The sequence below is a fragment of the Pagrus pagrus genome, assembly GCF_965226575.1.
Source record: "Pagrus pagrus genome assembly, chromosome: 13".
In the NCBI taxonomy this organism is placed as follows: domain Eukaryota; kingdom Metazoa; phylum Chordata; class Actinopteri; order Spariformes; family Sparidae; genus Pagrus; species Pagrus pagrus.
In genome coordinates, this window is record NC_140197.1 from 463840 (window position 1) to 476269 (window position 12430).

At 43.1% G+C, this 12430-nt stretch overlaps 1 protein-coding gene across 5 annotated transcripts in view; it reads right to left on the reverse strand.

The window, feature by feature from the left end:
- Positions 1-8614, reverse strand: part of LOC311267485 (uncharacterized protein) — a 33368-nt gene extending 24754 nt beyond the window's left edge. For 3 of the 5 annotated variants that reach the window (XM_084370575.1, XM_084370571.1, XM_084370572.1), the window contains exons 1-3: positions 8447-8614; positions 6979-7084; positions 6662-6745 (exon numbers count right to left, since the gene is read on the reverse strand). In XM_084370575.1, coding sequence (XP_084226701.1) covers positions 6662-6745; positions 6979-7084; positions 8447-8475 — 219 coding nt within the window. In that variant the 5' untranslated portion in view covers positions 8476-8614. The remainder of the gene's footprint in view (positions 1-6661; positions 6746-6978; positions 7085-8446) is intronic. The other 2 variants (XM_084370574.1, XM_084370573.1) reach the window with 1 other exon arrangement.
- Positions 8615-12430: the final 3816 nt, after the last annotated feature.

The following is a 12430-nucleotide window of genomic DNA, read 5'->3' on the forward strand; positions in this document are numbered from 1 at the left end:
AAATACAGCCAAGTGACAGTGTGTCAAATATTGGAAGCAGAAGAAGCAAGAAAAGTTCATCTGGCTCAAGCTCCAAAATTTCAAGTACAGCATCATCTGCACATTTAAAGGCCCAAGCTGAAATGGCTGCTCTTATTGTACGACAAAACCTGTTGAAGGACAAGCACATCTTGGAGGAACAGGAGGAACAGCTGAGGAGGAAAAAGGAACAACTGGAACTGGAAGCAAACATTGCTGCTACTATGGCCAAAATGAAAGTATTAAGTGCTACAAAAGGATCCAGTGTACGAAGTAACCTTTCAAAAGTGTCTGATGGTATGGAATCATAATTTGAGAGAGGACAACAACAAAAGAAACCAGTTGATGTTGAAACAGATACTGATACTTTTGAACCCCAGATACTTGGCCTACATACACATGGACAAAGACCCTTAAAGCACAGTGTATGTGATCCACAATCAACAAAGATAACAGGTACGGACAGAGCTGCAAGGCAAATCCAATCTTTCACCGCAGGTCCCTCGACGCTTCAACTAAGCACCAGGAATCCAAGTGAACATGCACATGTGATATCTCCAACTACATTACCTGTCTCAAGTAATGGTGACCAGAACAATATATTCTCTGTCTTGGAAAAGCAAAATGAAATCACTGCATTATTAGTCCAACAACAGTGCCTGTCTTCCATGCCCAAGAAGGATATTCAAGTTTTTGACGGTGACCCACTTCAGTACCAAACATTCATTAAATCCTTTGAACACAGTATTGAAAACAATAACAACAATCCCAGAGACTGTCTTTATTATCTGGAACAATACACAAGAGGACAGCCAAGAGAACTAGTAAGGAGTTGCTTACATATGACCTCTGACAGAGGATTCAGGAAAGCTAAATCTTTACTTCAGGAGCATTTTGGACATGAGCATAAAATTGCTACAGCTTACATGGAGAAGGCTCTATCATGGTCATCAATAAAACCAGATGACACAAAGGCTCTACAGGCATACACTCTTTTTCTAAGAGGATGTTGCAACGCCATGGAGGATGTCAGCTACATGCATGAGCTTGACATGCCCGCTAATATGCTAGCCATCATAAAGAAAATGCCTTACCGGCTGAGGGATAAATGGAGAACTGTGGCCTGTGATCTCCAGGAGAAAAACAATCAAAAAGCTACCTTTAAAGACATGGTGGATTTCCTGGAAAGGCAAGTAAAAATCATAACAGATCCACTATTTGGGGACATCAAGGATGCAACGAGCCAAAATGGAAGGAGGTCCAAGACACAGCCTCATTCAAGGATAAAAGGAAATATCTTTGCCACGACTGCGACGGTTGCAGAAAAGACAATTGGAGGAACAAAGGAAAACTCACCTGTGGATAGGAGTTGTTTGTTCTGTGGAGGTGGACATGCTTTGGAGAAGTGTCCACAGTTGGAAAAAAGGGCACATAGTGAGAAAATCACTTTCCTGAAAGAAAATGGAGTTTGTTTTGGCTGTCTGTGTAAGGGACATATCAGCAAAGACTGCAGGAAGAGACTCAGTTGCGATATATGCAGTTTAAAGCATCCTAAAATGCTGCATATCCACCAGAGAAGGAAGAACATGGACAAAGAGCAGGCAGAAACAAAGAAAGGGGCTAAAGACACCGCCGTAGCCTCTGTTCAGACAAGTGGTCTTAGTGGGGCCGGTGAAGACAACTGCAAGCTCTCAATAGTGCCTGTACAAGTTAAAGCAAAAAAAGGAAACATGACTGTGCATACTTATGCTTTTCTCGATCCAGGTAGCACTGCATCATTTCGCACAGTAGGATTAATGAATAAGCTTAATCTTCAGGGAAAGAGATCAAGTATTCTATTGCAAACTATGGGACAAAGGAAAGTGGTTGAAACTAACATCGTTTCTGGCCTTGAAGTCGGTGGACTGGACAGCAATGATTTTTGTGATCTGCCAAGCATATACACTCAGAAAATTATGCCTGTGAACAAAGAAAACATCCCACATCAGAATGATATTGATAAGTGGCCTCATATGACTGATGTTCATCTGCCTGAAATCAACTCTGAGATAGAGTTGCTAATTGGATCAGATGTACCAAAGGCTCTGGAACCTCTTGATGTAATACGCAGTGTGGGAGACGGACCTTATGCTGTCAAAACCAGGCTTGGTTGGACGGTGAATGGCCCTTTAGGAGGAAGAAATTATGTTCAAGAGAAGTCTGTGATAAATGTGAACAGGATAGCAGTCATGAAGCTCGATGAGCTGTGGGAACAACAATTCAAGACTGACTTTCCTGAATGCATCAGGGATGCCCAAGAACCCTCAAAGGAAGATCAACAATTCTTGGATTTAGTTTCAAAATCTGCCCAACTAATCAATGGTCATTATTGCATTGCATTACCTTTAAAGGAGAGGAAAATCCACATGCCTGACAATAGAAGTGTTGCAGAACAACGAACACTAAACCTAAAGAAAAGATTTAGAAGAGATTCTACCTTTCATTTGGACTACAACAACTTCATGTCAGACATGTTATCTAAAGGTTATGCAGAGATGGTGCCAGGTGATGTCTTGGAACGCAGTGATGGCAGGAAATGGTATCTGCCACACCATGGAGTTTGGCATCCACAAAAGAAAAAACTTCGAGTGGTGTTTGACTGTGGAGCGACATTTCAGGGAGTTTCATTGAATTCTCAGCTCCTACAGGGGCCAGACCTGACCAGTACTTTGATAGGAGTCTTAACTAGATTCCGTAAAGAACCTGTCGTCATCACTGCAGACATCGAAGCAATGTTCCACCAGGTGAAAGTACCAAATGAAGACCGTGACCTTTTACGGTTCCTATGGTGGCCTGATGGAGACTACAGTCAGAACATGGTGGAATGTAGAATGACAGTGCATCTATTTGGAGCCACTTCATCTCCAAGTTGTGCGAACTTTGCCCTTCGGAAATGCGCTGAGGACAATATGGATCAATTCAGCCCGCAAGCTGTAGACACCATCATGAACAACTTTTATGTTGATGACTGCCTTGCCTCAGCAGCTTCAGGAGAGAATGCAATAGCTCTTTATCAGGACCTACGAGCAATTTGTTTCAAGGGAGGCTTTCTACTTACCAAATGGATAAGCAACAATCGTCATGTGTTGGCTGCCATACCTGAAACAGAGAGAGCAAAAGAAATGAAAAATCTGGATTTGGACAGTGGCAATCTTCCTGTGGAGAGAGTGTTAGGTGTTCAATGGTGTGTTCAATCCGATGTCTTCAAGTTCAAAATCATCCTTAAAGACAGACCTCTCACCAGACGGGGGATTCTTTCAATAGTCAGTTCAGTATATGATCCCCTAGGAATATTGGCACCTGTAGTCCTGACTGCCAAGAAGATCCTGCAAGATTTGTGTCGGAAAAGGATTGGTTGGGATGATACAATACCAGACTCCATCGTACAGAAATGGCTGAGTTGGATTCAAGAGCTTCATAAATTGGAAGACTTTAAGGTTGACAGATGCCTTAAACCTAAGAACTTTGGAACAGTGACATCCGCGCAACTGCATCATTTTGCTGATGCATGTGAGGACGGATATGGAACTGTTAGCTATCTGCTACTGCACAACAAGCACGACCAGGCACATTGTGGGTTCATAATGGGGAAGGCAAGAGTGGCTCCATTAAAACCAGCCACCATTCCCCGAATGGAGTTAACTGCTGCTACCATGGCGAGCAGAATGGACACAATGTGGAGAAAAGAGCTGCAGATGAAGCTAGCAGAATCCGTATTTTGGACCGATAGCACCTCTGTTCTCAAATACATCAACAATAAGACCACAAGGTTCCGAACTTTTGTAGCCAACAGAATCTCTGAAATTACCAAAGTCTCACATCCATCACAGTGGAGATATGTGAACACAGCTAACAACCCAGCAGATTTGGCCTCCCGAGGTTTACCAGTTATGTCTTTTCTAAAGAAAGAAATTTGGATATCTGGACCTCAGTTTCTTCTTCTGCCTCCAGGAGAGTGGCCTCAAAATCCTGATGGACTAGAAGAAATCTCACCAAAAGACTCTGAAGTCAGGAGCATAACCATCAATGCTACTCAGGCAAAGGCAAATGAAATAGATCCAATAACCCGTCTAATCCACCATTTCTCATCCTGGACTGATTTGAAAAGAGCAGTAGCATGGATTCTCAAAGTTAAGAGAACGCTTCTACATCATAGCAGAAAACGGAAACAAGCACATGGTGCTCATGCTCAGCTTCATCCAGATAGCACCCACCAAGAAAATCTGCAACGAAAGAAAACAGGAAATGGTGAGGCTCAGGAAAACAGTGGACTCACAGTTGAAGAACTGGCTTATGCTGAGATGGAGATTATTTGCTTTTGCCAGAGAAAAAGATTTGCAGATGAAATCTCAAGTCTGAAGAAAGGAATGAATGTGAAGAGGACAAGCCACATTCATAAACTCAACCCCATTCTGGAAAATGATGTATTGAGAGTTGGTGGGCGACTTAGCAGGGCAGCAATGCCAGAAGAGATGAAACATCCTGTTATACTGGCCAAAGAGTTTCATATTTCTGAACTAATTCTTCGACATGTTCATGAAGAGGTGGGTCATGGTGGTCGCAACCATATGCTAGCGAGACTACGTCAGAAATATTGGATTCCTGGTGCCACCGTATCAATCAGGAAAATTGTGTCAAAGTGCGTTGTTTGTCGGCGTTTAAATGCTACTCCCGGACAACAGCAGATGGCAGACTTACCACTGGACAGAGTCTCTCCTGATGAACCCCCCTTCACATATGTTGGCGTTGACTATTTTGGGCCCTTTGGAGTGAAACGTGGACGGACTGTTGTGAAGCGCTATGGTGTCATCTTCACATGTTTAGCTATAAGAGCAGTTCACATTGAAGTGGCATCATCACTGGACACAGATTCTTTCATCCACGCCCTCCGCCGTTTTATAGCCAGACGTGGTCAAGTGAAAGAGCTACGATCCGACAATGGCACCAATTTTGTGGGAGCTCAACGTGAGATGAGGGAGTCGATTAAAAGCTGGAATCAAGATCAGATTCATAATACTCTGCTCCAAAAGGGAATCAACTGGATCTTCCATCCCCCTGCTGGCTCACACCACGGAGGTGTATGGGAAAGATTGATTAGATCAGTGCGAAAGGTTCTTAATTCCACCCTAAATGTGCAAAACCTTGATGAGGAGGGTCTTCACACAGTTTTATGTGAAGTTGAAGCCATTCTTAACAGTCGTCCTATCACCAAGGCCTCCACAGATCTGAATGACCTTGAAGCACTTACCCCGAATCACCTTCTGCTTCTTAAGACCACACCATCACTGCCACCAGGACAGTTTCAGAGAGAAGACATATATGCTCGCCGCAGGTGGAGACAAGTTCAGTATATGTCAGATTTGTTCTGGAAAAGATGGACAAAAGAATATCTTCCCCAACTGCAGGAACGACAGAAATGGTCTAACATCAGACGCAACTTCACACCAGGAGACATCGTGATCATCGTGGACGACTCTGCACCTCGAAACTCCTGGCTAACTGGCAAAATCGTCGAGACCATCATGGACAAAAAGGGGCTTGTGCGTCATGTTCAGGTCAAGACCAAGACCGGCTTCCTGAACAGACCCATCAACAAGATCTGTCTTCTATTGGAAGCAGAGGATTTTTTGGCGAATCCCAATTGACCTTTTTTATTGACCCCTGACATTGACCTTACCAACCGCACAAATTAGACTATGGACTTGATTAATTAAGAGTGAGGTGGTGAAGACCACTCCTCTTATAAGACTGATAAACTCTGTCCATATGAAAGAAGAAAGAAGATCTACACAAAATATTGAAATATTGTGTGTTAGAATTTTGTGAGCATTTAATTGTAATTATTATTTGAAATATAATAAGTAGGGGCCGGTATTGTAGAAGCCAAAATGTGCATCTATTTTGAATTGTTTTCTTTTGTTTAGGCAGTGCACATTATTATTATTTATCTTATTATTCCTGGTAAGAGGAAGTGGGTGTGGTCCCACATTATTTTCACCTGCGTGGTTTGTCGGCGTCGCATTAGACAAAGAAGGTTGAGCGAGGCCCTATATTTTTTCTTTGACCGCAATTTCCATTTAATTTTGACCATAATTTCTGTTAATAAAGTCAACAAACACAGCTCGAACTGGATTATGGTTTTTCATTCAGCGAGTCATAGTAAGGAGCCTGCTTGCCTCTCAGCGGACTATTTTATGAATTAAATAAGCCGCTACAGACAGCTTAACACACACTGACACGAACCTGCACATTATGAAAAAGCTAAGGAGCTGCAGGCCAGAAGATATGAAGGACAGATAGAGTACATGCTTATAGTTCCAAATGCAGTAGATTTTCCTATTGGTAACAATAGCAAACTGGTAGACAGTGTTTGCCACATGTAGTTTTAGGTTTGGTGACAGCCTGCAGCTTGCACACAACAACTAATGAATTATTTTGTCTCAAACACCCACATCTCAAACATAGTGCAATCTCACTCACTACAGTAACTTCTAATTACCTGGGAGAATACTTGCATTATAACTGGTTAGTAACAATAACAGGGTGAAGTAAACTATTAGGGGGCATATATTCATATGGAACAACCTAAAAGTGCTCGCCTTACCAAACTCTTGGAATCTGCAAACAGCTCAGATGGAAGTTCTGGTAGCGATGAGATCTCCCCCTCTTGGTTTGGACCTTCTGAGGGCTAAACACCACAGGCAGACACATTCATTATCATTTCTCCAGAATATGAGGTTCACAAAGCATCTGTTCTTTATTTAAAACTAAAACTTTTCTTTTTCTTTTTTTTTAAATTTTTTTTAAACATAATGTGTAAGAGGCCCATTTGAAAAGACAGATCAGTCTTTGTATAAAATCAGATTTTTGAATGTATGGATATTGAATCACATTTGAAAATCAGAGCCCCATCATCATTACCTGTGTTTGTTGTTTTTCTTGCTCCATGTGCCTGGATAAGCATTTACTGTGATGCTCCCTCAGGCGCTGTAAGCGTGCCCTCAGCCTGGTGGATCGTGCACACCATCTACAAGAGGTTAAACACAACACAGTTATTATAAGTAACATCTGTATACCTAGAAATGCATCACTTTTAACCGTATAATAAAAATACCTGTGATTTGAGGGGTGACCAGCTGCTCTACAGTTAACCTGGTTATATGTCAGTCAACAAAACAGCCAGTGTTTCTGCTATATACATTTTGCAGCAGCAGCCAAGTTTCTCCTGCAGAACTCTGATGTGTCTCTACATGTGAACACGTGCAGCGTCAGACAGACAGCACTGCCTGTAGAGGCAGGATGAAAGAGAGATCGTCCCAGGATTTACAATAACTGCAACCAAAGTCTGACTGGAACTGAAACTAACACAAATCAGCCTGTAGAATTCTGAATAAGTCGGTTTCCACCGCTGGATATTTGACTGTTTGTTGCATGCCGACACTTTCAGCGCACGACGCTGAAGTTAGCCTCCGATTCGCCAGCTTCCGATTCGGCACTTAAGGGGAAAGTTAAGGGGAAATTAACGTAACGTGCAGTGCGACTGTTTGTACACTGATTGTCTGTTTTTGTGACACTTCTTGATGTAAAAACATTTTAGACATTTTAGGTAAGACATTAACTTTGCCTGACACTACTGGCTATTGTATTTGTGAAACGCTTATTTTATTTGTGAAAATGCTAAAGGGGAGATTTCACCGTTTTTGTTTGGTACCTACAGACCTCATTAGACCAGGTCCAGATCAAAAACCACTGTACCCAGACTTCTCAAATCTGGACTAGATTAATCTACAGAGGCTAAACATTCATTATAACACAGTTTCTGATCTGTGAAACCTTTATTCTATTTGTGAAAATGAAGAAGAAAATCTCCTCCGCTTCTGTGTCACTGCGCTGCTGCTCCGACACCAGGCACCAGATACAAACCAGTTAGGAAGCAGCAGCGTCTTTTATCATCAACATTGATCTGCAGCATGTACACACGGGTTTACAGTAACCGGGTTACTAAGGAGAACTGAGAAGAACAGGAAGAGTAATTAATTATTTTCTTTCAAGATTTTAAAGCCTGTAGTTAAATGAAGTAATCATTCTAGTAGTTATTCAACACTGGAAGCTAACGCTAACGCTAGCTACTGTCGGCTGTAGCAGGTTAAATGCTCCTTAAACTTTCCCCTTTCCTCCCACACCCTGAATATTACAGTAACGTTAATAAAGTAAGCCAAGTAAAAGTAACTTAAGTGGCAAAAAGACAAGTCCACAACTGTTAAAAGCTAGGTCATGTTAGCATTAGCAAACCATCTTAACATTGCTGTGAGTGAGCGTCTGGCTGCAAACACGTTAGCGACAATGATTAGTCTAATTAATAATTACTAAAACAGTTTCATGTACTTACTTAGTTTTCGTTTGTTCTCCTTCTTCCATCCGTCGTCTCTATCGTCTCTGTCTGTCGTCTCCTTCTGTCTCCTCCTGTCTCCTGCTGCGTTTCAGTGCCGCTGACTCTTAATTGGCTTCAATTGAAGGTCAGACATTGAAACTGCGCAGTGGGCGGGGGGCGGGAGGGGGAGACGGGACAGGACAGGTGGGGGATGGGCAGGTGGCAGGTGGCAGGTGGCTCAGGCAAAGACAGTCTTTCTAACCCTCTCAGAGGTATGGTGGCTCCACAAATGTCAGGGAATGTGTTTCCTCCTTCACCTTTGATTCAGTGCAGAGATTGTATCACTATCACTATTTCACCAAAATATTAGTGCATCCAACAGAAAAATATTTTAAAACTTTGTATAGATATATATTAATTTAATTTAATTTAATTTAATTTAATTTAATTTAATTTAATTTAAATTAAATTACTAGTACATGAGAATAGAACATGTATACTTGAACCAGTAATTCAAAAGCATTATTATTATTATTATTACTATACTATTTATAAAGCACCTTTCAAAACAAAGTTACAAAGTACTTCACAAGACAAAGAGAAGATAGATAGATTTTTATTGTCATTGTCATACACATTATTGCACAGCACCCATTCTTTTTATGTTTTGATTGCATTCAGCGACACTATTGCTCTCGGGTAAAAACTGTTCTTGAACCTGTTTGTCCGGCATTTTATTGTCCTGTATCTTCTGCCAGAGGGCAGCAGTTCAGAGTTTATGTCCGGGGTGTGATGGGTCCCTAATGACGTTTTGAGCTTTTTTAAGGCACCTTGCACTGTACAGTTCATCTAGGGAGGGGAGAGAGCAGCCAGTGATCTTCTTGGCAGTGTTGATGACCCTCTGGAGTGCTTTCCTCTCTGCTGCTGTGCAGCTGACATACCACCGTGCGCGGAGTTGTTCCGCCGGAGCCCCGGATCAACAGCTGTCGTCCCGGACCACGACTTCTGTCTCGCGTCGGAGGCTTCTGAAGGAGGCAGTGCTGAGGCACTCCGGGGGTCTCCTCAGTGGCCGGGCTCATGATCCTCGTCTCGAGGACGAGGGCGCTCCTGGCTCCGGCGGTCGACACCGCCCGGAGCATTCGGGGTCCCCTTCCCTCTACCCCGGCTCGGCCGCTCCTACGCACCTGCGGGGCTCGTCTCCCCTGACGCACACCGTGGAGGGCATGTGCGTGTGGACTCCCACGGCCCTCGCGAGCCACGGTAGACCGCGACCACTTTTTCCACCCTCCACTGCAATTATAGGACACTCGTACACCCGAGATATGCACTTCATAAACGCCATCACCCACTGCCTCCCTGGTGCTTCTGTCCCAGTCATTCTGGACAAACTCCCCGGACTGCTGCGCTCACTCCCATCCTTCATCACCTGGGTGTTGATCCACGTAGGATCAAATGACATGGCCCGTCACCAGTCCAAAATGACTAAAAAGGACTTCAACAGCCTTTTTAGTCTTTTTAAAACATGTAACAGGGCCGTCTTCATTAGCGGGCCCCTCCCGGCGCGTATCCATGGATCCGAGCGCTTCAGCAGAGTCCTTGCCCTCAGCACCTGGCTTCAGTCCGCATGCAGGATCCACAACTTTGGTTTTATTGACAATTTTAATTTGTTTTGGAAACGCCCGACCCTTTTTAACAGGGATGGAGTCCACCCGAGCTCCTTAGGTAACCAGATGCTTGCTTACCTGCCAAACCCCGTCATCACCTTCCTGTCCCCGTCATCCTTCTTCTACGGTTCCCTCCCCCTGTACTCCCTCCCATAACAGCCCCCCCTACAGGCACCAGCAGCACACTTCTTCTCATCCACCATCACTTCCTACCACAGACCTCCACACCGCCGCATCTTCTGTTTGCCATCCACCATGTAACTCTTTCCCCATTCCCCCCATCATCTCCAATAGACTCCATCAGAACCGGACTGGGGGTGCGAACAGTCAAAATCTGGTTCATATCAAACCACAGACATCCATCACACCATCATCCCAAGCCCCAAGCCAGCACAGACCATTAACATGGCACTTCTGAATGTGCGCTCTCTTTTAAACAAGACTTTTATTATTAACGACCTTATAGTAGACAATAAGATTGACTGTCTATTTTTAACAGAAACTTGGCTGGGCACTGACGCACCGGTTTTTCTCACTGAGGCCTCTCCTCCTAATTTTAATTTTTTATTTTCTACTAGTATGGGCAAAAAAGGTGGTGGTACTGCCTCAATTATTTCAGAATCAATAACATCCAAGGAAATGTTGCTACACCACTACACCACCTTTGAGTACCACGCCTGTGTTTTTAGCAGCCCTCCTATTTTATGTCTCACGATTTATAGGCCACCCAAGCATTCCACTGGTTTTATCAGCGAATTCTCTGACCTACTATCACTTGTGCACCCTACATACAACAGAATCATTTCAACTGGTAATTTTAACTTACATATTGATGACAAGTCGGACTCCATCTCAAATGATTTTTTAAACCTTCTTTACTGCTTGGATTTTAAACAACATGTTTCACAGCCCACTCACAACAGAGGACACACCTTGGACCTTGTCATAACACATGGCCTGTCCACCAATGTGTCCTCTGTTGTTGACTTGGCTGTATCCGACCACTACTGCATCTTTTTTAATATCACCAGTTTTAGAGGTGGCCCCAGTGAGAACCGTGAGGAAACGCTATCTTACTTCTGAAGTGGCTGCAGATTTTATTGAGATTGTACACAACTCCCCCGCCGTCACTGTACCTTAAAACAATCAAACATAAACTCACACCCCCGTGGAGAAACGACAAGATAAAACAACTGAAAAGAAAATGCAGGAGTGCAGAAAGGAAATGGAGAAGCACTAAGCTGACAATCCATCTGGAAATACTCCGTGAACAACTCAAAATCTACAATAACACTGTCAAACAGGCAAGAATATCCCACTTTTCAAAACTCATTAAAGACCACAAAAACAACCCCAAAATTCTTTTTTCCACTATTGACCTCTTAACCAACCCTGATTTAAAACAGTCCTCTGGTATCCCAACAGTCTCTCAATGTGAGGACTTCGCAGACCACTTCAGAAGTAAGATCGATTTTATCAGATCCAATCTTTTATCCCAACAGAAGACAGTGTGCGACACTTCTAAACCGTTCTTTTTACCTGAGGAAACACTGGAGCGTTTTGTCCTGGTGGATGCAGGGATGCTTGGTAGAGTTTTCTCCCAAGTTAACCCAACAACCTGCCTTTTAGATCCCATTCCCACATCACTCTTTAAAACATTTCATGGATTTTTTGAGGATGAGTTGTTAAGCATTGTGAATTGCTCTCTCCAGACTGGTGTCTTCCCTGCTGCCTTTAAAACAGCAGTGGTGAGGCCCTTTCTGAAGAAGAGTAACTTAGATCCCAACACTCTTAACAACTACAGACCTGTATCCAACTTACCTTTTTTAAGCAAAATTTTAGAAAAACTGGTTTTTATTCAACTCAATGAATTTTTAAATAGTAACAATATTTTAGAGAAGTATCAGTCGGGTTTTAGGACGAACCACAGCACTGAGACAGCCCCGTTGAAAATTGTTAATGACATCAGGTGTGGCATGGACTCTCAGAAACTTTCAGTCCTGGTGCTACTGGATCTTAGCGCTGCCTTCGATACAGTTGATCACCACACCTTGATAAACAGACTTAAAAACCTGGTGGGCCTCTCTGGCACTGTTTTAAACTGGTTCAACTCCTACCTTAATGACCGACATTTTTTTGTAGGTATGGATGCATGTTCCTCAAAAACCTATGAAATAAACTGTGGGGTGCCCCAAGGCTCAATTTTAGGCCCAATACTTTTTAATATATATATGCTTCCGCTTGGCGACGTCATCAGGAGACACAGCGTAAATTTTCATAGTTATGCTGATGACACACAGCTTTATATCGCCGTGTCTCCTGAAGACACAAGGCCAGT